This window comes from Aptenodytes forsteri, unplaced genomic scaffold (assembly GCF_000699145.1).
Source record: "Aptenodytes forsteri isolate BGI_AS27 unplaced genomic scaffold, ASM69914v1 Scaffold56, whole genome shotgun sequence".
In the NCBI taxonomy this organism is placed as follows: Eukaryota; Metazoa; Chordata; class Aves; order Sphenisciformes; family Spheniscidae; genus Aptenodytes; species Aptenodytes forsteri.
The window spans coordinates 3,184,255-3,210,400 of NW_008796213.1; the positions used below are offsets into that span (position 1 = coordinate 3,184,255).

Genomic DNA, 26,146 nt, shown 5'->3' on the forward strand with positions numbered 1-26,146 from the left:
CTGAGGACGCAGCTTCCGAGAGGACGGCAAGGGAGGTAATGCAGCTGGTAAAAACGTTGGGTTTTTCCTAAGGGCATCCAGAGCTCCTCAAATTTTTTGCTACTGCCTGACCATTTGTGAAAACTTAACACAGAGATAACAGGTACTATTTAACTGATGAGAAGTGAAGGGAATGGGAGAATAAAAGGAATGCAGAAAACTGTAGGGATGGAGGAGGTCCTGGCTGGGTGTTTTAATGTCCCAGTTAGTTTGGTTCCCCCACACCCTCTTTTCTCTTTCCTTTTTTTTTTTTTTTTTTTTAATAAATTGTACAGATGAACATGGGAGAAGTTCATGCTACTTGCTGGAAGCAATAAAGGTAAATTTCTGTGGCCCATGGATTCCACAGACCTTTGAGTGTCCCGCCTCATCCATCATGGGCTAACTTATGGAACCTAACCGTTCCGTGGCAAGACTCAGTAGCCCTTAGAAACTGGTGGCATGTCCTCAGGTATTTTCCACGAGAGTGAGAGACACGTTGGTTCCATCAGCTTCTTCCTCACATGATGCCCAAGTGCCTCAGGTGCAGCCTTGCGATTTCCAAGGATCCTCTTCGACGTTTTCAGACATCAGACTGCTGTCTCCAGATCCTCATGGGAAACCATTTGGTAGTTTTGTCGACTCTCCAGGTAGGAGGCCAGATCTGGGTCACCAGCTTGCTGAGCCCTGTCACGAGGGGTCTTACCCTATAATAAAGAAACATGAAGAGAAAGTCTTGTGCTAACATATTTAGAAGAACAGATGAAAGCACGACCCAGAGAAATTACTACAAGAAGGATAGAAGCAAATTTGGAGAATTTACTTATTTGTTGTACAAGTTGGTGTTTTTCTATGATTAGAGTCACGATATTCTGAAGATTTTCAAAGTCCTTGTGTGATTTAGGACAAATCATGCAGTTCTGCAAGGACATGCTATTTGATACATCACACAGAAGGGCTCACACGCTGGAAGGAACTGATTTTTCATTTTAGGGCTACAGTCCCTATGGGAATGAATATGACGCACAGTACTGTAGCTAACAATTGAAAAGTGCACTTCACAGACTACACACTTTGCTAAGGATGTGCAGAGAGACGCCCAACATTTGAGATGAGTTCAATGTGTCTCATTCTATCTCAAGTACAAATCATTTTTCAGTGCATCAATTTGCTACTCCGCTATCTGAGCTACCTTAAGTTAAATTGGACCAAGTCTTAATCCTAAACTGTGAAAAAATATTGGAAACACGTTAATGTATCTCCACAAAAACACTCCTGATCCTTGGATTTCTGGGCAGATGAAGATTAACAAGTCAGAAGCCACTTGTCTGGATTTCAGCTGTTGCAGAAATTATCTTTTGCAATGTACAGTACTCTCACCTGAAAAAGATATGATCTCTCTCCCCCTTATAGGCTACCCCATGCAGCATTACACGGTAGGAAGTGTTTTTAATTGTCTTGCTGCAGTGAAGGTGCTTCTGACTCTGGAACCCAGAGATCCAACCACCTCTCAGCTGCTGACCACAGGATGCTTATGTTCAGAAATGCCAGAGGGGCAGCTTCTGGACCATGTTCCCAAGTGATCGGATTGTTGTATTGACAGAATATTCCTAGAGTTTAATTTTGCCCAGACTTCTTTCTCAGCCAAGCGTACACCGAGAGAGGGTTGTGGTTAGTGTCACATCAGTGAGCACAGGGGCAAGCGAGGGCAAAAGAAAATGGTTAGCCATCCTCACAAAGCAAATCAGCCACAATAATCAAGCCTCACAGATGCTATGCAATCACAAACCAAGGCTCCCCCAGGTGGTCCTTGCCCACAGGCCTCTCTTTTGACCACACAGGAGGAGGATGCTGCTGTGCTGTGGAGATGCCTCATTCACACCCAACACACCGAATAGTTTGAGGCCAGGCTCTCACTATGGTGAAGATGACCCATGTTGGGGACTGAAGTCTCTTGTACTTGTTTAAATCAATACAGTTTTCTAAATAAAAATAGCTTGTTTAAAAAGGGCTGCTCTTGGCACACACGAGGAAGCCTCAATCATGCACACAGCAGGGACGGATGCTGATCGGTCTCGCTTGGCGGCCGTATTTTATAACTGTTTGACAGGGCTGGGTTACCTTGGAGTCTGTCTTTCTCAGAGAGGCTCCCGCATCCACCAGGAGCTGGCAAACGGCACGATGGCGCTGGCAGGCTGCCTTATGTAACGCTGTCTCACCCCTAGACCAAAGTACAGAAACCAGCAGTGAGAGACATCACACCAATGTACGTTTACGAAGTATGAGGTGCAGAGGACAGACAGAGAAGGATGCTGTATTTCTGCGAGGTTCCCTCTTGCTGGCAGAGGTAGACATGTGCACTCTCTCCCTTAGCATCTACATCCTTTGATTCAGTAGGAAAGCCTGCAATGCACAAATAGCAGATGAAGAACTTCTGAGGGGTGGGAAACAAACATGCACAGGTTTTATCCATTCAAAGGACTGAATGTCATGTTTCCATCCAACCACCAGTTCTGCTAACTGCTGCAAAGGCAAACTAGCCACCTTCTTATTTCACAGCAGGCAAAACAGCAACAGTGTTTGTTTCTTCCTGCAGTTTCTTTCCTCAACCTCATTCTTGGACACATCCTAGAAAAATCCTACCCATCAAAGTCACGACTGGTGCACTTGCTGCCCTGGTTCTGATACCTTGCTCTCTTGGATGTATGAGAGCAAGAGCTGTGTTTTTGTTTTCCACTGCCGGACTGGTGAGCTACTGGGGAAGCTTGAACACATGCTTTTCAAAAGTGAAGGCTGTGTAGTGGGAGCAGATTTATTGCAAAGTTCCTCACTCAGAATGGGGCTACATGTAACAGGATTCTGAGACTGACTGTAGTACCGAGGTTAAAGAAATCTATCTAGATTTGCCTAGGAAGAGGAGGAAAGTATGCTTTGAGGGGGTTGAAAAGGTGTCCTTAATACTAGTGTCCAATGAGTAGGGCCATTACATAACCTCCAAAATAACAAATGACAAGAAATACATGTAGTAGGACAAATCTTGCACCTACTTACCCAGAAAGTGAGAGAACATAAAGGAATTTCAGCCTCAGTCCATGACAGGGCAAGTTGAAATACTAATAGGCAACCTTGTAATGAATCTGTCTCTGCTGCATGAGAACTAGATTCAGAATGGGATACTATCTGATTTCCCCCTGAGGATCAAAAGACAAATTCATGCTGCCAGTTACAGCTCGAACCTCCCATTTTCAAGAGTTAGTGGTAGAGGGACCTTTGCAAAGGGAAGCCCTCATAGCCATGTTCACTTGCACTTTATTTCAGTGGCTGTGCTATGCTACTGCTTGAAGAGAAACAGGCAATCCATCCATACTCCATCACTCCTGGACTGCACACATGCACCTTGTGCAGAACCTTTCTGGTGTTCTCAGTTAGCAGAGGAGGGCACTGTGGGATGAGGAACGGTAGGTTTAACCACTATGAGAAAGGTTACTTTTGCTTCCCATATATTCCATATACTTCCCAGGATTATTCATGCTTCCCTTATATACTATTTGTGACACCTTGATTATACAACAAGATGTAGAGCAGTTGGGAATTGGAAAGTAAAGTCTTTTTTTTCGTAATAACAGAGGCGATCGAGGTTCTAACTACTCGAGATAAATCTTCGACTGCACAGGTTGTGGCCACTTGGGACAGCTAAGGCAGAGCACTCTGGATGAATAAAGAAGGCACTGAAGAAAAGCCGTAGAGCAAGAAAAGTAATTTCCTGATTTCTGGAATTTACCCTTCAGGTTGCTTCCTCAGTAACTGGAGTCTGGAAACATCAAAGCACAATGCAGGACTTGTATTCTTCTAGAAAGATTAAGGAGGCATAGGAAGCAATAGAGAGGAAGTCCTTTTTGGAGTTCAAGAAACATTTGTTTTAGGCCAGAAAACCACAAATGAGGTAGTTGTTTGGGTTTGGGGGGACTTTTGTTTGCTTTTTTGTTTTTTAAAAGATGTGCCATTTTACAAGCTTTTTTATTTGAAAGTTTGCACTTGAAAAACAAGAGAAGTCTGCTAGGTTAATGCACATAATGGGAAGGGCAGGGTAGGTTGTACTTACGTTTCACTGTCTGTCATGTCCAGTAATTCAGATGGACCTGCAAAAGAGAGTCAGGTATGTCATATAACATTTGTCTGCATGACTGGAAGAGTATGACTACCAGGAGAAGATTCCCTGTGCAAATATGTAAAACAAGCCAACTGAAAGCCCAATTTGCACAAATATGCCAACCTTCAAGGTAATATTTGCTTGTGCAAGCCCTTGCACTAGCAAAATTCTGAACGCAGAGTCCCTGCTGGAGTGTCAGCACCCGGGAGTAGCAGCCTCTAAATTATACTGGGAATGAATATTCATGGAGTTTATTTTCTCTCTCTTTACCTTGCTCAATTAAGTGGTTCACATAAGTACAATGCATTGAAAATGCTGATACACTAGAAACCCTGATATATTGCAAGTTAAAATCTATTGTTAGTACTAGAGGGAAAATGTCATTAGGAAGTTGAAATTAGCCAAATTCCATTCTGAATGACATCCCTGTGCTACTCTATTTAACAGCGTTATACAGAATGTAGATCAGGGTGGAATATTCCCAGCGGTCTTTATATTGATATGCAAATCCTGTACGCTACTGGTTAGCAATGATCAGGAAAGTAAGATTAAGAAAAAGAGAAAAGATTTTTGTTAAGTGGGACAAAATAATGCATTTATGCTAATGTTCTTTTGTCCTTGATATTCATTACAGGAAGATGTTTATAGCAGCAAATTCCATCACTGAATTACAGTGATATGGAAAGGCTAGGATCTGGATAGCATTTGAAATGAGAAAAACTTTTCCCTTTGCAGTCTGGCTTATTATTCTTGTCTCCGCTGCTCTGGAGCATAGTGCCAGATGGTATGGGACAGTTAGCAAGGGGAACAGTGAAACTTTACAGGAATTTTCCTTCCTGTGCATGAATATTTCTCTCCAGCACACTTTGACTTTGAAATTCAAGAGTCCTCAAGAGCTTACAGCAAATCTCACCTGAAACTGAGGAATTTCACACTACTTGCTTACTAAGGCCTACACACAACCTCTCTACACTCCTTTCACTCTAAGTATGTGTCAAAATGGATCAGAGCAGCCTGGCTCTCCCTCACTCCTTTTACAACATACACATGCAGTATCATCGGGGCAGCCGGCTGCCTCAGCTTCAGGACCTGCAGGTAGCTCCTTCACTTCATCTTCTGTCATCATGAGAAAGGGGTGGTCAAAAAAGTATCATGCTTAGTCCCCAGTGCACAGGGCATTGCATACCTGTCACGGCAGTTCTCCAAACTCATTAGCCACTGTCAATTTTTAAAGCACAGCACCCTGACTCTACCGCCACACATCATCTCCTCACTTGGCAGTTATGTGTTCAATCCTCCCCATCAAAAAGAACAATCACTCAAGACCTCTGAGCTCCCATAAGTATGAAGAAGGATACAGGGGGCTAAGCAGGGACCCTCATTGAGAGGAAAGAAAAATAATGCCTGAGAAACTAAAAAGAAAAAAAAAACAAGAGGTGAACAAAAAGACTCCCTTACATCTCCCAGGAGAAAAGAAAATCATGTTATCTCAAAAATAGAGGCAATTCTCCATGGCTTGCTGCAATGCCACATCCCAGTGATAGGTAACCAGGAATGGCCTGCAGTGTGTTAGAAAAGACACTGCCAAGTAAACTATTATTTCTGTTCATGGATGGCACAAGAAAGGTTGTAATGCAAAGGTAGAACAGGGTGACTGGGCTGGCTGCATTGGGCATAGAGGTACTTGCCCTGGTAAGTGGAGGAGAACGGAAAAAGGTGTTAAAATATTAGGAGGAAGGATGGAGAGAAGTTAGAAGAATATGACCTGAGAGGGAGGAGAAGCTGGGGCAGAGGGGGTCTGGGGAGATGGGAAGCCAAGGGTGAAGGAAAACCAGTCTTAAGTAGGAAGAAACAGCAAGGCTAGGACAGAGGAGCTGAGTGCTGAGGACTGAGCAAGGCAGCCTGTGAGTGCAGACCTGAGGAGGTGCCACGTACATCCTCCCTGTGTGCAAAGGGTGTTCTCCCAGATACTGTCCCAAATAAAGCATTTCATGGGAGTGCCCCAACTCCATCCTCATCATACGTAAGGGCCAGATATTGGGGTTAATCGATTAGCAGCACAACGTGGTACCAGGATTCATTCGTTTCATTCTTTCTGGCCTGTCTCTGAAGCTGGAATGTCCCAACTCACACACAGCCTGAGCTGTGCCCTTTACTTCTTTATTTTATTTTCACTTGTGCTTCTCTTAAACCATCTCACGCCCTCCTCCTAATTCCCTTTCCCCTCTTTTTTGGACCTCATTTTTACATCAGTCTCCCTGGCGCTGCCAACCGACCATTCCAAATCCCCCTCTGCCCTGGGACAAAAGCTGCACAGATGTGGGAAGGGCTGGCACTGGGAAAGCTAACGGCACTGTCATCCTGACCCAGCGGGGAGGCAGCTGTTTTACTCCAGGACAAGAGGCAGCGAAAGAAAAGGGGACCAAGGCGCAGAGAGAGAGAGGACAAAATAACCCAATAGAAATCCGGAAGGGAAATGCATGAGTGAGATTTCTATCAAGGAAAACAGCAGGGGGGGGAATAAAAACAAAAGATAGAAATGTGTGGAGAGGTGGAGGGAGTAAAAAAAAGAGAGAGAAAGAGAGAGAACAACTCGGGGGCTAAAGAATGGCAGGATGGAGATGGGAGGGGGATGGGGGGGGATAAGTTCGCATGAAAGGAGCTGAAAAGCATGACGCACTGAGGGGAAGCCCAGCTGAGATCACTTTCTTTCCTTAACATCTCCGATAGACTGTCTGTGTAGAATTATTAACTTTTTTCCTTCTCTCCTTCTGCCCACTTTCACTCCACCAAAGCCCCTCTCCAGTTTCTCAGGAGGCAAAGCAGCCTGAGCTGGGGACGGGAGGAGGGAAGGGAAGGGAAGGAGATGCTCAAGAGCAGCTGCCCTTTAGCTGAGCTCACTACAACATAAAAGAGACACTAAATGACCATATTTCAGAGGCATTTCCAAAATATACAGCACCATGCAGTCCGAAAGGCCTCCAGGCCGGCAGCACACCCTGCCCTCTCCAATGGATGTGGTTACAGCTACCCACAGGAGACATACAGCTATTAACCCCTGCCAGTCCTTCACAGAACTGGGGAAGAAGGGTATTGCTTTAAGCAGTAACGTCAGACATTATCAGCGTTTCTGGGTGTTTATCTGTCTAAACTCTCTTTGTCTAATAACTTGACTGAGGTTGTTATGTGGGGGACAAAACTGGATTTGTTTCCTTACCTTCAAAGAGGAAATATTTTTAAAAGAATAGTAGCTACTAAGACAGACCTATTTCAAGCCTTCCCCCAACTCCACACTCTTCATTTTTACCCAATGTGAAGATTAACAGTGTCTGGTTTTTACTGCTAGTATCTTTTAGCTCAGAATTTCCACTGTAACATAGAGGGTAGTCAGGTTATGGGAGCATGCCTTCCATCGTAACAGTCTCCCAGCCACGTTGACCTTAAGTTTGGTAAACTTGCAAATTAAAATAGACTATTTTATACCGTGTGTCTTCTACAAAAACTAAGCTGTTTTCTGCTTAGGCCCCTCACAAATGTCCACTACCCTAAAACATTCTGCAAATCTAGACATACTAGCATATGTCAGGCAAACTCACTCTCCTTCAGTGTTGCTTTCTGATGGCTATTCAAACTTTGTCCCTGACATACATCTCTCTCAAGGCAAAATTTGCTTTCCAAAAGCCTTCTTTGGAACTCCTAAATCTGGTCAGGATGCAAATCCAAACTCACTGATTGCTCTTCACTGTTGACTTTGCAGTGCTAAGAGTAATGAAACCATCACCTTTTTTACCAGAGGATGCTACATAACGGAGCAAGGACATCGAGGTTTGAGGTCACAGATATGTTCAGGATGGGATGCTCTACTGACTGACCATTCCATCAGAAGTTCCCACCACAAACTCCTAAGGCAACTGTAAACCTCTTTCCTCTCTTCTGTTTAAAATTAAAATACTCTAGATGAACTACAGAATTCTTGTTTGTCTTTTGAGCCTCTAGAGAAGAGGAGAAGACAAGGAGAAGGCAAACCTTGGAATGTCTTGTATACTGGTTAAAATTATAAATAGTTCAGAAATGCCAGATAAAGACTCCAACCCAAGTCTGATTCCAAATACAGCTGATGATTTAGGAGGTCCTTTTTCTAATGGAGCTTCTTAAGTCTTCCCTAATTCTGTTTGTGTTAAGCAAGTAAACAGTTAACTCTTCTCTAATATGTACGCATTAGGGTGTGAGACAGTTGCTGCCTGAAGCAATAAACAGATGTGGTTCTGATACCTACTGAGTTTGGCCCTCAGTTTCAAGCTAAGTGTTCCTTAGCCCAGCTACAGACAGATCTTAAAAGGTGACCCTCCTACTACAAGCAAAAGACCCGTGATTTAGGAAGGCAGTCTTGAACAACATATAGGTCTGTGTATCTGCCCTTCCTGCACAGGGGACAGAGAGAAACTGTTTTACAGGAACAGCAGCCAACACAACTGTTTCTGCAGCAGTAAGCAGCTGTCGTTCTGACACCTACTACATTGGTGCTTCAGCTGCTATTCCAGGCTTGTGCTAGTCCACTGCTAAGTATCTGGCAATACTGCACAGCAGTCTCCTTGTGTGACTCATCTCTGCTTTTTCTAATTTAAGAAGGGTTATTTTCCTCCCCTTAACATCTGAAATCATTCTGATCAAGATCACAGAATAACCTCTTGCATTAATGTCCTCTGCATGTTTGCAGAAAGCATAAAGCCATCTCTATAAAGGACAGTCACAGCATCACTACACCATTTTCTCTCCTTCATAATCCCAGTGCTATGGGCAGGGGGGGATTCCCCAACTCCTGCATCATGTTCGATTCACCCCACTCGTTTCACACTACGCAGTTAAAATTCCTGGTATGGTGGGTTTTGTTGTTGTTTTTTAAAGATATTCAGAAGATTTTCCCTGTGTGATTAATAACAGGTTTTCTGTGCTGTGTGCTGGAGGGTATTTTGCAGTGGAATTCTTGGAAATATTAACTATCTCCAGCCATGTATGGGAAGCAGACAAACTACAGAGGAAGTATGGCTGGGCAGAGGTAATTGCTAGAACAGGAGTAAGACCCATTTTTATCAAGGGTGGATATCAGCAGAAATGAGAAGCTAGATACAGGCAAAGCCTCAGATATTAGTAGCGTTGGATTGGGTCTTATACACTAATTAATGTTGAGAAGATGCCAGATGCCAGAGAACGCAACAGAAAAACAAGGACATTATGATGATGATGATTCAGCAAGAGAGCTCGTTTGTGACTGAGAAGTGCCCAGGGTAGAAATGAGTTTCATTAATTGCTTGGTGGGAGAAGAGAGGAAGCCCCTATTAGAGCACTGTCCCATGCACTCTCTGATCCCCAGAGAATGTTAAACAAACAATGCATTTGGAGAAGCCCAGAGGACATATGTCTGGAAAGCTGCAAAAGCTTCCTGCCATCCTTGGGGATAAAGGGGGGAGAGACGAACTGAGCTGACATTTGCTCAACCTTCTGGTTTGTCTTTGTCTAACAGTCCGTAATCCCTCACATTTCTCTATTCACTTCAAAAATTCCCATGGATTCCCTGCTCACATCCTTACCAGCTTAAATGATCTCATTTTAAACCTTCACCAAAGGAAGTGTAACTGGCTCAGACTGTAAGTTAAGGTATATGTGCCTAAGAAAAATCCTGGAGAGGCAACCATGACAGTGAATTGGCACAGGTCATGTGCACTGTGAGAAGAGACCAGAGGCAGTAAGAAAACTAAGTGAAATTACGTCTGTCTACAGAATTCAGAGCCATGTATATGCAATGTGACTAATGAGATAATCCAGAGAAGTTAAATAGGAGGTAGAGTTAGCACTGGTAAGACTTGTTACAATCGGGGAGAAAACTAGCCAATATTTGGATATAAGGCCAACTACACTTAGCTACCCATGTGAAGGTATCTCTACATAAAAGAGTACAGTAGCAATTCAGACCCCTTCAGTCAGGTATCTGGGGCACAGTTCAGTTGCCCACACACAGCTATTTTGTGCCATTCGATATGCCTACGGGCAGGTCTTGGGATGCATTTGGAATGACAGGGATGCTTGCTTGGTCTCCTGTATGTCCAGTATGGGCCAGTCCAGTATGGGTCTCCTACAGGCCTTATGTTATCTTGTAGACCCATGCAGGTGTCCTGGATATCTAAGGACAAATGACACTGGGTAGTTATGTTTAGCTAAATGAATGAAGCGCACAGGTAACTGTCAGCTGAATCGCTTGCTGGGCTGCAATGACTACTTTGATTAGGGTCTCCCTTGAGCTAGTCATGCTAGAAGTCTGCTGCTATTAAAGATGCCCTCCTCATTTCCATCTGCCACTGAAAGAGGACAGGTCTCCTCTAGTACCTCAGTCATACAGGAGCAAATTAATTGAGTCAGTTGAACAGTCTAAGTTCCTGTTGACAGTACAGGAACTTAGACCCATAGATTATATGACACCTATATGTAAACACCTAAATTTAGGAGTCAAGCTCGAGCTAAATCCCACCCCAATTAACACAAATGTTAACAGATGGATTATTGCCTCTTCCTTTCCTATGAGTTGTACTTTTTTCTTCTCTCCGTACAATTTCTGCAGTAACTTTCGAGCATTAGCTAACACTTATTCCAATTGCCAGAGGCAGTCTCTGTGTTTAGTGCTAACACTGCTGCTGAAATAATATAGTTGATTTTGACATCCAGAAGTCAAAATAGCCATTGATATTTTGAAGAGGGATCAGAGAAGAGTTACAAGAATGCTTAAAGGACTAGAAAACGTTTCCTACAGTGCAGGAGGCTGATCACTGGGACTTTAGCTCTGCGTGCAGAGCAGTGACGATATTACTGTACCACTCTCCAGCAACCCATGAACAAGATTACAGTAGTTCAACAGGCAGAAACTCCTAAATGTGACTGCCTCAAACGTATGTACACACACAAACTGCTGCATAGCCTGTGTAAGCATGCCTGCAGTCCTGTTACTGACAAAGATAAAGAGTTGAAAGGAAAAAAGGGAAATGGCATGATCACAGCCTATAAATTTAAACATAAAATGGAGATCATAAATTTTTGTTATCGTGTAGTCTTGAATCTAACAGAGACACAATATTGGAAGGTTGGAAGGGAAGCTAGGCAAATCCAGTCTAGAAATAAATGCACAGATTGCTAACCAGTGTGTTATTAAATACTGAAATAATACCAATGGTTGGATGGGCCCTCCATCGCTGTAAATGTTTTAATGGAGATCAGATGCTTTCTACAACATATGCTCTAATTGAAAAACAAATTAGTTTACAGGATTCCTGTGCCAGGGGTTCTAACTAGAGCATCACACTGCTTCTTCACAGCCCCCCAGCTGATGCAACTGTGAAAACATCCATCCTCCTCAAAAGCCATCTTTATTTTTGTTTCCACACTTTCCCTTTATCAGGAGCTATCACTGTCATTGCTACCACATTCCTAGCCTCCTGCTCACGCATGCTGCAGGTAGACATTTTGCTGAGGGTGACGACAGATGAGTGAGGGCACTTCCAGCCGCACAGTGTGTTTTACCTGACTGACACTTGGCTGAAGTACAGCTCTCTGTGGCTTTGCCCACTGTGACTCACCATGCTCCAGGATGTATTTCACAATCTCGCCGTGCCCAGTCTTGGCAGCATGGTGCAACAAGGAGCAGTGATCAGGTCCTTGGATTAACAAATTGGCTCCTTTTTTACAGCATTCTATGAACTGGAAAAAAAACAAAACAAAACAAAACACACAGAGGGATAAGATGGTAGGAGCAGAAAAACAAATATGCAGGCAAATTATTTACTAATTTTCATAGGAGATCAGTACAAAAATGGAATAAAATGAAATAAAATATTACTTTAAAGCCAGCTTTGAGGCCCCAGTGAAAAAATACCTGAAACTAGAAGTATTAACAATTATATGGGTTAAGAAAAACAGTTTGTATTTCCTAAACAATGAGACATTGCTACTGTACCGGTGATGAATTGTTGCTTGCTAGCAATGCTTGCAAACCACTTCTGGTGAAGCTGTTGGGATATTTTAAAATATATGTATTTGATAGAAGATTCTGGCTTCTCTACTGAATATTCCAATTTTTCCTCAGCACAGGAAACAAACACTTTCTGACTAAACCAGAAAACTCCAACTCAAAAATCTGCAGGGAGGTGGGGTTCAGCTGCCCCAGATCTCCCTTCTCACTCTCTGCCCCCTACCCAGGAGTGGCAGAGGGGGAAGCACTATGCGGGGTAAGAACGGGCAGGAAACAGCAACCGGCCAGGTCTCAGAAATGCTGCAAACTCTGGCGGGGGGGATTGCAGTGCAGATCACTGCAGAAAAGAGGGAGAGGATTGTGACAGTGGGGCATCTGTCCTGGTTTCGGCTGGGATGGAGTTAATTTTCTCCCTAGTAGCTGGAACAGTGCTGTGTTTTGGATTTAGGACGAGAACAAAGTTGATAACACACCGATGTTTTAGTTGTGGCTAAGCAGTGCTTATATTCGTCAAGGATTTTGCAGCTTCCCATGCTCTACCAACTGAGAAGGCTGGAGGTGCACAAGAAGCTGGGAGGGGGCACAGCCAAACTGGCCAAATGGACATTCCATACCATGTGATGTCATGCTCAGTACATAAACTGGGGAAAGCTGGCGGGGGGCTGCTGCTCAGGGACTGGCTGGGCATCGGTCGGCAGGTGGTGAGCAATTGCATTGTGCATCACTTGTTTTGTATATTCTTCTTATTATTATTACTATTATTATTATTAGGATTTTATTTTATTTCAATTATTAAACTGTTTTTATCTCAACTCATAAGTTTTCTCACTTTTGCTCTTCAGATTCTCTCCCCCATCCCACTGGAGGCAAGGGGGAGTGAGTGAGCAGCTGTGTGGTGCTCAGTTGCCGACTGAGGTTAAACCACGACAGCATCATTTATGATGCAGTACATGTGAAGAAGGCAAGAAGTTTCCCTGTCAAAGCAAACTCAGGCAAAAAGTTTTCAAGAAGCTGAAAGGGGACAATATTTTTATGACTGCTGCTTGAAGGGCTGCTCCCTAGATGCTGCAGCCACAAGCACAGGGGTGGAGGTATAGAAGGGGCACATGCAGGCAAAGAGTTGGCCTAACAGTACTGCCATTTTTAAAATGGCTCCAAGCTTGGCTTCTCGCAGATAAAATTGCAATCATTAATCACAGTCCTCACCCAAATTCAAGGGCGTGTTTTCAAATCCTAACTTGGCTACTGAAAAACACAGCCTGAATAACTGTCAGACATGGAACTTCAGACTTTGGGCACAAAACATTGGTGCCTTTTCCTCCCAATAACTAACAATACCAAGACACTACATGTTTTGAGACATCCATCAGATGATAAAACAAGCTGAGGTTTGTTCTACCTGGTCTGGTGGTTGCCTAGGTAGAAGTTAAGAAGTCTTTAGCAACTCTAGGGGCTTGGCCACCAACCTCACTGCCATAAAATATCCTTTACTGTGTAAGGCTGTGTCAGAACTACCCTGCTGTTCAGTGTTGCATTTGCCAGTATAGTAATTTCCCTGTTAGTAACTGACACATTGCTCTGTGCAGCGCGCTATGAATCCTGGGCTGAAAGGTGCTGTCTAACACCAGATCCTATTCACTCGAATTTCACATCTCACCTGATTGATATGTTCCCCTAATATTCAGGGTTTCCTGGAAAGGCTGTAAAATGGCACTTGCCAGCAGTCCCTACAGCAGTCTATTTATGTTTTGAGCAGAGGTGTGATAAAATTTACAGAATATCAGACCTGCAAAAAGCTGTGAAAAAGTGTACACTCAGTGCTCTGTACTTACCTTCAGCAGATCACCAGCTATGACTGCCTGTAGAAGTGCTGGAAAAGACAAACAGAAAACTAATGTCAGGCAGAAAGCATTATGCATATAGCCTCACAGCTGAGAACATAGCTCACAGTATGTGCAAACTAAGACCAATGCCTCAATCCACTTGCATTCTCATATACTATCAAAACCAATGCAAACCCTGCACTGGCAGGCAAATGGAAGAGCGCCCATGTTGCACGAAAGCTGTAGGGACATCAAGCCAGTGTTTCCAATGCTGCCCTGGAACTGCATGCTTCTATCTGAATTTTTGCCTTGAGACACTTCAGGGACCTTTCAACAGCGTCCACAGGGTAGGCCCAAGTCTCTGGCACCTGAGCCTTCACTGAAGACCATCAGTGTCTGAGAGCCTGGAGAATGTCAATAGCCTGGAGAAAAGGAGGCTGAGGGGAGACCTCATCGTGCTCTACAACTACCTGAAAGGAGGTTGTAGCGAGGTGGGTGTCGGTCTCTTCTCCCAAGTAACTAGTGATAGGACAAGAGGAAATGGCCTCAAGTTGTGCCAGGGGAGGTTTAGATTGGACATGAGGAAAAATTTCTTTACTGAAAGAGTGGTTAAACATTGGAACAGGCTGCCCAGGGAAGTGGTTGAGTCCCCATCCCTGGAAGTATTTAAAAGACGTGTAGATGCGGTGCTTAGGGACATGGTTTAGTGGGCATGGTGGTGTTGGGTCGATGGTTGGACTCGATGATCTTAGAGGTCTTTTCCAACCTCAATGATTCTATGATTCTATGAGGAAAAATTTCTTTACTGAAAGAGTGGTTAAACATTGGAACAGGCTGCCCAGGGAAGTGGTTGAGTCCCCATCCCTGGAAGTATTTAAAAGACGTGTAGATGCGGTGCTTAGGGACATGGTTTAGTGGGCATGGTGGTGTTGGGTTGACGGTTGGACTCGATGATCTTAGAGGTCTTTTCCAACCTTAATGATTCTATGATTCTATGAATGTCAAACACAGAGAACCTGAAAGCATCCTCAGACCTCTCAGGCTTTATTCATACTGATGGTGGAGTGGTCAGTCAGTCTCAAATACACTGAGAATCTCAAGGTGCAGATGATTAGGTGGCAAAATAGAAGTTTCTTAATAATTTTTTTGTATTACAAAAACATTTTGACATGCCAGTGGGCAGCAAGTCCTCCAGGTTTGGCAGGCAGGATCAAACACAGAGCAGGAGCCAGTCCCCACCTTTTTAGCCTTTCTAATTTAAACAGACACAGAAGGAAAGAGAGACAAAGAGAGGCAAAGTGAACAAAGGCTCATAGCAAGGCAGGACATAGCTGTGCACAGAGCCAGGAGCTGCTCACTAGCCGCTACTGTCTGCCCCACGCCCGTTAAAAAGAAGGAGGAAGGCAAAAGCCTGGTACTCTGTACTGCCCTATGTATAAGGCTGCATTCAGCTAAAAACACCGTGGTGACAAGTAACCACAAACATGAGAAGCTGTTAGAAATCTACTGCTATGCGGCTATTTCCTCCTTTTTTCCTCCTTCTCCCTATCATGATATATGTAGTAAAAAACAATTATGAATAATCTTTCTGAGAAAGCACTTACTTGGTTTGTATCTTAGAAAGCATTAAACATCTGCCTCAGTTCATACTTTTTCAAGAGTGCCTAAGCCCATTTCTATCTTCGAGTCTAGGCAGCGCAATCAAGTTAAGCATTTGCTCAAGTACCATCCTTGATGAAGATGCCAAAAACTCATGTAGGGAGGAACAAAGGGGAAAGAAAACCATAGTACAGCCTTGCCTCTGAAAAATAACACACAGGAACCTGCACAGTGTGAATTCCATGAGGAGCTTGTTACGGCTTAGAAACAACAACACATCCAGGCTAAACACTGCAGAAGAAGGACGTGCAAAGACAACTCAAATGACCCTTTCCTTGAAAACACCTGGGGTTGTGCATGGCTTTCTGGTCTTGGCAATGCCTTACGCCCTGGCCATGCAGCAGTGGGAAAAGCAAAAACCCAGTCAGCTAAGTTCTGACTTGGGAAAGCAGTAGCAGCAATTCTTGTAACATTGGATTTAGGGTAGTTTTGCAGTGACCATGAGTTAAACTAAGTCCTGCAAATCCCTCTGGCATCTGGCATCCAGATTTGAGGAATGGAAAAAGACAAATAGCAGCAGGTAAGAGCTAGAACTGGAAAAATACATGTACATATTTTCTTCAGATTTCAATTTCAGTGGTTTACATCCTTCTTTTTTTTCCCAATAATTCTAATACTGGCTCAGCCCAAATTAATAGCAGAGCAGAATTTAATCCTTGTGTCATTCATTTTATCTTTTTCCTCCTTTTTCAACAATCTGGTCTCGCTGTCACATTTATTCTGTGGGCTACTGCAGTCTGGATTTGTATAAATATTTTGCTCTCCTCACACATGCGAAAATCAAACAAACTGGTGACACCAGCTTTTCATTGCCTTCTACATCCAGTATTTTAAGACATGGCTTCCCTGAAGTCACTTCCTAAGAGGCAGAGATACATTTTCTCATGCAAATCATGCTTAAGATTATAGTTCAGAAGAGCCAGGAGAGAGATCTAGAAAACTATGAAGTGAAAAGAAAAGCCTAGCAAGCTGTGAGAAATCTTCTGCATTGAGTATCCATAACCAGAGGTTGGTCTGGTGATAAGGCTATTAGGATAAAGCAGCTCTAAAACACATTCAACATAATTAGACCAATCTTTTCCTCTCTTTCCTAAGCCTCCAATCCAGCAAAGCATTTAGGCAGGTGCTTAGCTTTGAGCTAATCACATTCTTTTCACCAAGTCTACCTGCACACTTAATTTTAAGTGCTTTGCTAGAGTAGAACCTATTACATAAAGGAATACATTACAGATCAACAAAACCAGCTGGCATAACAAGCAGATTAGACTACAGTAAAATAATTCAGTGCTATAAGCCAGGATGCTGGAAGACTTAGAAGCTATTGAACTAGAAATGGGGAAAGGTTCTTTAGAATAGGGAACACATTTACATAAACATATGAATATTGCTTAGCACACTAACCCCATAAACCCAAATGGGACTGCTGGGCATATTGAGGAGGAGGGTGAAGATGGCAAAAGTCACCTGGTTGTTAAAGAGGTGGTAAAACAAGCAAGCAGATGGCATTGACGAGAGAGAACAGACTGATAAATTGGACAAAAAAGCTGTTAACATGCAATGCCAGGCTAGCTTAAAATTAAAAACATTGAAGTGAGAATGGTTTTATTTCTTCTGAGCAATGCTGCACCACTGGTGTAATATATAACATGAATTATGCAATTGTTTTATCATATCATAAAATACCTTCAGGTCTTAAAGATGCCTCAAAAATTACTTGATTTAATAAATATTTAAATCAAGTCATTATTTTCTCAATTTCTCCTAAGACAAGCATTTGTCATGACTAATAAAAATGTTTTATTACCTTTTTCATTTATTTAGCAAGCAGACTTATGGCTGATGAAAGGTGACAGCTTGACAAGACTGGAGACTGAAGTGCTCTGTCCACATAACAAGGAAACACTCAGTCTGCCACAGTGGTAGACTCCCCAGGCTGCCTTCTCAGCGAAGCTCAACCCTCTCTACCGGTACACCCCTGCGGACAGCCCCTGCTCCATCCCTGCTCCATCCCTGACCTCTCTGTGGAAACTGTCAGCAAATGTGTCAATCACTGCCCAGGGTGATGGATCTTGACAGAAACAATTACCTGCTAGGATATTGACAGCCAGAAATGCAGACTATGTATGTAACAGCTGCTAGAGACTAGCAACTTTTAGTTTCCACTGGGTAAATTTTGAGACGAGGTTCTAACCACCCCTGCAGACCAACTTACAAAAGAAACCTCATTTTTAAAAAAACAAACAAAAACAAAAACCAAAAAACCCACCCCAACACAAACAAACCAAAAAACCCCACACACTTGACTTATAAATTAAATATTGAACAGCTACAAGTGGATAATGCGCTAACAGAAAAAAAGCCATGTTAAAAAGGCTGCTCATTGAATTCTGGTAATGGTGCAAGCTAGTGTAGCTTGAAACACAGGAAAAACACCTGCTAGTACATCCACACATGCTGAAAACAATACCTTTCCTGTGGCATGTATCACTCGTTATTTCTATGTTAGTGCCCACTGTTTCTATTGGAAACACCTATTTTTATTTCATATTCTAAAAATATATGTTAGTGTCACTGAGTTACAATAAACATTTTTGTCTCCCAGCCATAAAACTAACCTACTAAATCACAATTGCTCTCTGGTTCTGCATGTGAAGTCAGCAGCATTAAAACAGCGCTGCAAAATCAGTCATTAAACACTGGGAAACAGATAAGGAAGGAATGAGGTATTTGTACCCAGTACCTTCAGAGGCTGCAAGATGCCTAGGAGGTCCTGAATGGTCAGAAGAGAAAATAACCCTCCACAGAAAGCAACCTGGCATCCCTGCAATAGTTCCTGTTGCACATCTCCCTCCACGGACTACAGAAGTTCTAGGGAAAACGACCTCCAACTTGCAGTACCTAAATTAAGAGCCAAACTAAGACAGACAGGGGATCCTTCAGAATGGCATGATGCCAGGAGACATGTCTGATCACCTGCGAGAAGGACAACCAAATAACGACAAAATGGGGGGTCCTCCTTTTAAGGGTTTCCAAGGTATGATACTCCTGGGACCAGGCAACACTCATGGTCTCAGAAATTTTGGGAGCTCTTTGTATAACATACAGGTGCAGCATGAGAACACCTCATAAACGTAAGGGCTAACAAAGACAGACCCACAACTGCAACACGTCAAAAGAAAACAGCAGGAGAGGGGCAGAAAACATCGTTACCATCTCACTCACTTCAAAAGCAAGGAAAATTCTCAGAAGCATCACAAGTAAGGAAGACCTCAGCCAACAACTGCCCCTTCCCGTCTGCCCTGCAGGAAAATTCCCTCTTGATCACAAAGCCGCTGATCAGCTTAACACCAAGGACATAAGCAGGGCTCAGCACCAGGCTACCATCGTGCCAGAATTTTGCTGCTAAAACACTTTCAGAAGGAACATGGGGAAAAAAATTCTTATAAACCCTTGTAGGTAATATATCAGGATTACAAGGTTCTTTGTTTGAAGTAGGTTGACATGGAGGGTATTTAGTAAGTTAGTTAAATAATCATTAGTGAGTCAGTGAGAGGAGTTGGCTTTCACTGAAAAAGAAACTCAAAGAACAGTACAGTTCTGCAGTCTGCCACTGTCAGTGGTACAGGAGTAATGTGTCTTTTTAAGTGAGTAAAAGTTATTCATAAACCATAAACATCTTCCAGATTTTACCAGTCAGATTGCACACCTGACCTGACCCTTTCCACGCCATATTTGCACCCACTACCGCTATACAAACTAAGCCACAGAGAATGCTGATAAAAATGTGTGACTATTTTGAAGCTTTTGCCATCTCCAGGCGATTCTTTAGCAAGGGTCTAAGACCTGTCACTGGAGGGAGAAGAATTATTTAAAACTATGTTTTGAAGAATAAGTACCACACAAAGGATTTGTCACATCCATGATTAAAATGCAGCCACTTTGAGATCTATGAATGAAGTGCAGTGTGAGAACAAAGTATTATTTGCAATAATACATCTTACCATGGGTTAAAAAATACCAGGCTAACAATGCATCTGATCAGTGTATGACAACGTTTAAGCACATTGGAAATTATGGCAGAATTCAACTACCATAACTCCAACAAAATTAGGGATCATAACATCTTTAGCTCTTTCAAAAGACACAGTAAGACAGCTGATGATCTGAAGTGATCAGGACCTTGTAGAAACCTCATTTATCAGGCAGTGCCTGCAACTGTCCAAACCTTTCTAAGACACAGCTAACGCACCGATTCAGCACTTGCAATTGATATGTCATCTGCATTTCAGTGCTGGATGTTTCTTACTGGTTAGAGGCAGCTCATAAAAAATATGAGACATTAGAGCTTTGGTGTGGGGCCCCCAGAATTTGAGCCTCAGTGTCCACCACCATCTCCTGCTAGATTTGCTCAGGGGAACTCTTAAGGAACACCTCACGAAATACTGCCTCGCTCAAACCTTGCTGAGCTGATAATGAAGAAGAAGCTGCAGCAGAAGGTGACATAATGAAATTTCTTGAGAGTTATTAAACTTAACTTGGCCTATCATTAGCTTCCAGAATATTTCCAGCTCTTTACTGCCGTTGTAGACTTTGTGAAATTCAGTCAGAAATTTAGAGTAATTACTGTTTTACACATTGAGAAGTTAAAAGCTGACCCTGACTAGAAGAGTGCTTTTACACAGCTGGACTCTTCTGAGCTGTAAAAGATCAGCATTACACAAATTATAAAACCAGCCCTCGCTCTTAATTTCCCACTAGTTTTATAGAAATCAATAATAACTTCTACTTCAATCACTCAAAAAGCTACGCTCTCAAGTGAGTGTGGTCCATATAGATTATCATTCAGAAAAACATTCTTTTCTCTGTAAACAACAATTTGCTTGTAATAGCTTTGTACAATCTAGTAAAGATCAAATCTAATACGAAAAACTGACAGTAACATAACTTACCCAGAAATGTACAGAACTGACTTTTTTCTACTCTAGCCATGATCTTCAGCCTTGGCCTGCAGGTGAAAGGGGTGGAGGGCACCATGGGGAATTGGTTTGTGGACTACTTCCCTTCTGAGATGACTATGAAAAACAAGCATCTAAGATACAGAGCAGCGCATACACTTGACATTTCTGAAGGGTCTGCCAGTCCCATAGAAAAGTTTCAGGGATCCATGGTGAAGAAAGGTTGCAAATCTCTGCATTTGAGCTTTTACAAACCCTTTACCTCTTCCCAATGTTTAACCTGCTTTTAAAGTTACAGGAAAAAAAAAAAACCACTTTAAAATACATATGCCAAACTGTCTACATAACTGAGAAATTAAATTACAAAATTAATAATACTTTGTTGGAATGACTGTGAGCTTGCAGGTCTTTGATCTACAGACAATCTCAAGTCCCACCAAAGCTGATGATGCTTAAACATTTCTCTTTGAAGCTAAGCTGAGTGGAAGGAGCAATTAAATGATTCTTCATGTATTTTATGCACCTGCAAGTACTGGAAGCAACCACTGAAGACCATGAAAAAAAGTAAACAGAAGTTAAGCCTTCTGGGTTGAGGGGTCCCCTAGATGCTGGGAAAAAAATGAGAAATAAATGGTTAAAGTTTTGTGTGGGTATAGGAGAGGCAAAAGGCTAGCAAAAATAAAAGCAACAAAAGCAAAACGTCTGCTATGAAGACTTGCTTGAACTTCTCCACAAGAAAAATCACTTCTTCTGTGTCCACTGAAAAAGGACTTTACATCAAACAGCTGTCTGACTCTCACAACCAAATTTTCCTCCCGATAGAATGGGGCAAAGGTCCCTGACTATAGGCTCACTGGTTGCGCCAAAAAAGCTGCACCAAGCCCCTATAAGGGAGACACACACACTTTGGAGTCTGTTATTATAATGGTGCACAACTTACGCCAAGATGCGGACACAAACATTTGATCCTATCATAACCATCAGGACTGAATTCCTTACAGCTGTCCACAGGAAAAGCTGTGTTCAGGCAAAAATGTCCATTTTCATGAGAAAACCCTGTAAAAACAGCCCAAAGTACTGCTGGGGAATCTGCCTGAATATAAAGCTTAATAGTGCTATTTGATAGTAAGACTCTTGGGTACATGTGTGTCAGGTGTTAACCTCCATCTTGTTTTCTTTTTATGCTGATTTTTACCTCCACATTGAACTAAAGCTGCCATATAGTAAAAGAAAAAAATTCTTGCACGAAACAGAAGAGTATTTTTGCACAATTTTTAAACTTTGGTGCTGGGCAATCAAAATGGAACATCTTCAGCAAAAAGATGGCTAAGAGACCAAGAGAACCAGTTTCACATTTCAATGCTCAAGAAAGAGGCTGCATTATAACTAGACAAGGGACATCTTGATGGGGAACTTGATTGCCTGTAAGCCTGAAGAGACATCAACTTATAAACGCCAGTTATAGCTTAAAGAAAAAAAGTCTCTCACTAGCCATTTTATAAAGTCTAGCCCTATATGTCAGCAACATCTCTTTCTAATCTAACATCAGCCATGAGAAAGAAGATGCTGGCGGTCTACATCTGAAGGAACTGTCTGGCATGGGAATGGGGAAAGGTTCCTGGACTTGCTAGAGGAGTTCTGCCTCAGCCTGAAAACTGTATACAAACCACGATGGAAACACGACAGCAAAAATACATGCAGTTTAGAGGCTTCCTGCCTAAAACATAGTATCTCTTGTGCTGGCTAAAGTAATTGATTTTTAAGATTTTTCCAAAATGTATTTGTTCGCTGCCACTACCCGCTATCCTAAAGAAACAGATGGTAAACAAGATTTCCCCACAGGATTTCAGCTTTGGGAACGGCTTAGGCTTCTTAGGGAATCCGAGAGCAATGGCACCAGCCTAGGTAGCTCACGACAGCAGTGCTGTGAGGCACCACTTCCATGAAAGAAAACCAAATAAAGAGCCTGAGAGCTCAAAATGCTCCCAAGAGACCAAGAAAACCAACAGTGCGGCAACCTGCTGCAACCAAAAGCTCGAAAGCACATCAGCTGAACAGCAGCCAGACACAGTCTGATGACTATCCAGCAAGGGGAATATTACGAAGGCCTTCACACAGCATCTCGAGCTAATCCATCTGTACAGGAAAACATGTGCATAAGCACACATTCTCCTGTGCCTTGAGAGACACTTTTGAAGCATGCTGGCCCTCTGAATAAGTCATACCTCAATAACATCTATTTCTAGGATTGCACAAAGAGGTAAAAAACCCTTCTAAACATTTGTGGCTTGTCCTTTAGTTACAAAAGCACTGCATCCTGTGCAGATTCAAAGGACAGAATTGACACAGTTTTGACTGCACCTGTTTGCCTAACTTGGGAATAAGACAAAAATTTTAACATGCAAAAAATCATCTGTTACTCAGGTGGTTATAAATATGCATTACAAACCTTTTCCTTTTAAGAATTTTAGATTCAAACAACACACAGCATCAAACCACTGTTTAGAGAGAAAAAAAAAAAGTAAAAATAACCACACAGGCTTGCTGGAGGAAAAGAAAGGCTAAATTGTCACTTACACAGAAGTCCCTTCATACAACTCTGGAAGGATAAAGAGGCTTTCAAGCAGATGTAAATTACACTCAAGCTGCCTTTAAGGCTCCATTTGCACTGTCAGACTAGTTTAAAGGTACTTTGATGCCAATTAGAGTCCACCCTGAATTGTTTATGTGGCACTGGTGCTGAGCTGAGAGTGCAGTTGATAGTTAGGAGTGGAAGTATTCAGACCCTAATGCCAAACTTTTCCTACAAGACCGTTTAACTCAGATTTACAAAAGGAAGGGATGACCATAAAGAAGAAGGACTTCCTTTGTAAATAGTCCAAAAACCCAAAGGACAGTTGCAGATAAACTAAGTACCATCTGGCAGACATCGTCACTTTTTTCCTTTCCTTTTCCCTTCCACCATTTGTGTTTTTAAGCCAAGACAGGAACGATTAATGTCATTTTCAGGAGCAATGGGGTGGAGGAAAATGTCTCTGATCAAGTGAGAACACAAGGCAGGGAAGACTTTGGCTGACTAATGCAGCCACTTTATCAATAGAGTGGCATTACTTTGGCAGGAAGCGAATTCTAGGTAAAATAATTAAGCAATGATTTATATTTTCTTTAAAAATAAAAAGGAGAGCAAAAAAAGGAACATTGTGGGCCACACTGTTCCTCCCCCTTCCCTGACGTGGTGGACCATTACTATCACAGGCACTCCTACCACACTCCCTTCAGTTTTTTGCCACTGCAAGGCTGGCTGCAGTGCCTTTGCCTGGCAATATCTAAGTAACTTCCTCAATAAGCTAGGGCTTCACAGTAGGACTAAATAATCTGAAAGTCAGTTCAAGCATTTATTTGCTGGCCAGATTCTTCGGTGGGTGGAGCAAATTGTTTTCTTGTTTTACTTTAACAAGTTGCCACTCTTCTCTGACCATGAGCAGCCTCCATCAGGAACAAAAACAGGAGCAAAGTAGGTTGCAAGGTTACTCTGCTTGAAAACAGGTGCCCTGATTCAGACAACACACTCCTACTTCCTCCTGAGGGAAAAGGGATAATGGCAGTGGCCATCTGGAAAGAAACGTTTCCCAGTTTTCCTCTATTACTCATTCAGATGCCCACATCTGCCAGACCTCTTCCTCCCAGCTGCCTACTGACCCCTCAGCCTGCTTAGATGTGATGAGAGGTAGGGTGTAGGCACCTTTTAAAGGTTTTGGGCAGAGAGGATCCCCCTCAGCCCTAGAGAAGTGCTTTGACAGAATGCTTTCTCTTCCTACAGGTACCACAGCTCTGCATCGACACCAGCCTCAGCTGAGCTGAGAAGTAAATGAACAAACTCAGAGCAGATCCCCAGGCAACTGTTGGCTCAGCTGGCCACAGACATACTTTCAAAACGCTATCCAGGAGGGCTTTCTTCCCAAAGTGGCTAATTAATCAAAATAAATACCTGCAGTCAGGAGCCCCCCCACTGTACTGTCTTTGATTTGTTCAAAGAAAGCATTCCAAGACATCTCAATTTGTTGCTAGGTAAATGGCTGCAACATCACCCTGAAGAATATAGCTTCTCAGCTGGAGCTGCACGAAACCATCACTCTGTCTTTTGAAGGAATCTGGTGTACAAAACAGAGGTGCATTTTTTTTTTTTTAAATTCTACCAGCACTGAGAGATTTGGGTTCATCTGTAATTCCCTGCTCGTCCTTTTATTCAGAATGGCAGGATGCTTAAAAAACTCTCGAGGAGAACATCCCTTTGCAGACTACGACTAGCAAGACTAGTGGGCAGTGGCTTCAGAAGGAAGAAAGGAGGTTGAGAGAGTGAAGTCCACGTTCCCACAGGCCACCAGGGACAACAGGAAATCCCATGTATTGGAGGTCCCAGGAAGTGTTCTCAGCTCTTGTGCTCTTTTCTGGGGCTCCTACAGCCATCTTCCTCCTTGCACGGTTCAGACCTCCTCTCTTTAACGGAGCAGACAGCACTGGAGCAAATACCGTAAGGCACAGCACATTCTGCCTCCAAGGCAGGAGCAGATACTGTATAGCAAAGCATTTTGCTGTATAGGATGGAGCTGCCGCTGCCTTCCATGCACACACTTGATCACTCCCTTCCTTATAATTCATACAGCAGCTCTCTCCATCCAGAGGGATATCTAGAGACAGAATTACACCTCCCACCCCAAGCTTCCAGTTTGAACCTGGGCCAAGCAATCCCTGTGGAAAACATCTAATAGAGACTAATTTGAAGGTCATCATTTAAACACACTTCACTTCTAATGCACTCCTGGCTCTGCACAAGTCCCTCCTAAGGATGGGATATCCAGACTGCATTACTTTAAGTATCATCATGGAACCACCACCTGCCAGAATCTGAAAGATCTTTGAGTGTTGCCATTCATCTTTCCAAGCAGAAATATCAATCCTTCATCTTCACCCTTTGTACCATATTATGATGATGTAATAACCAACTGTCTCCAGAACTTCTCTTTTGAATATATTTGCCTCTTAATTTCTCAGTTGTCCCCTATTCCCTCATGAATTTGGAACCTATTGCAGGAAAAAAAAGAATACAAACAACAACTGAGCTTAATCCCAGCAAAGCTTGCTAGAAATTATGTTGATGCAGCAAAAAAGCATGCCTGCTAGAAGCAAACAAGGCAAAAAAACCAGTTTCATGAATTAATAGAGAAGCAAGAAGAGCAAGAGACCAGAGACATAAATATTTGGAACCTCCTGTCTCCAGATTAGAATGCAACTCAGATGCATAAGGACTGAGCATTGAGGTTGACTGCTACTTGAGATGCATTAGTACAGCTGTTTAAAACTTTGAGTAGTTCCATCAAAGGCAAGGTTCCTCTCTTTGAAGTTAGGCAAACAAATATTGAGCTGCATCAGCTCCAAGTTGCCATTAGAAAAATAATATGCCAATGTCCACACACCACTAGAGTTTGCTGGTATTTTTTTTTCAGAAGACTGAAATGGAAATGGAATT

The 26,146-nt window shown here is 42.7% G+C and overlaps 1 protein-coding gene across 1 annotated transcript in view; it reads right to left on the reverse strand.

Annotated features, from left to right (window-relative positions):
• Positions 1-608: 608 nt before the first annotated feature.
• The window catches only part of DGKI (diacylglycerol kinase iota), a 115,833-nt gene continuing 90,295 nt past the window's right edge, over positions 609-26,146 (reverse strand). The window contains exons 22-26 of the mRNA XM_019474399.1: positions 14,015-14,052; positions 11,791-11,911; positions 4,121-4,157; positions 2,140-2,239; positions 609-725 (exon numbers count right to left, since the gene is read on the reverse strand). Coding sequence (XP_019329944.1) covers positions 609-725; positions 2,140-2,239; positions 4,121-4,157; positions 11,791-11,911; positions 14,015-14,052 — 413 coding nt within the window. The remainder of the gene's footprint in view (positions 726-2,139; positions 2,240-4,120; positions 4,158-11,790; positions 11,912-14,014; positions 14,053-26,146) is intronic.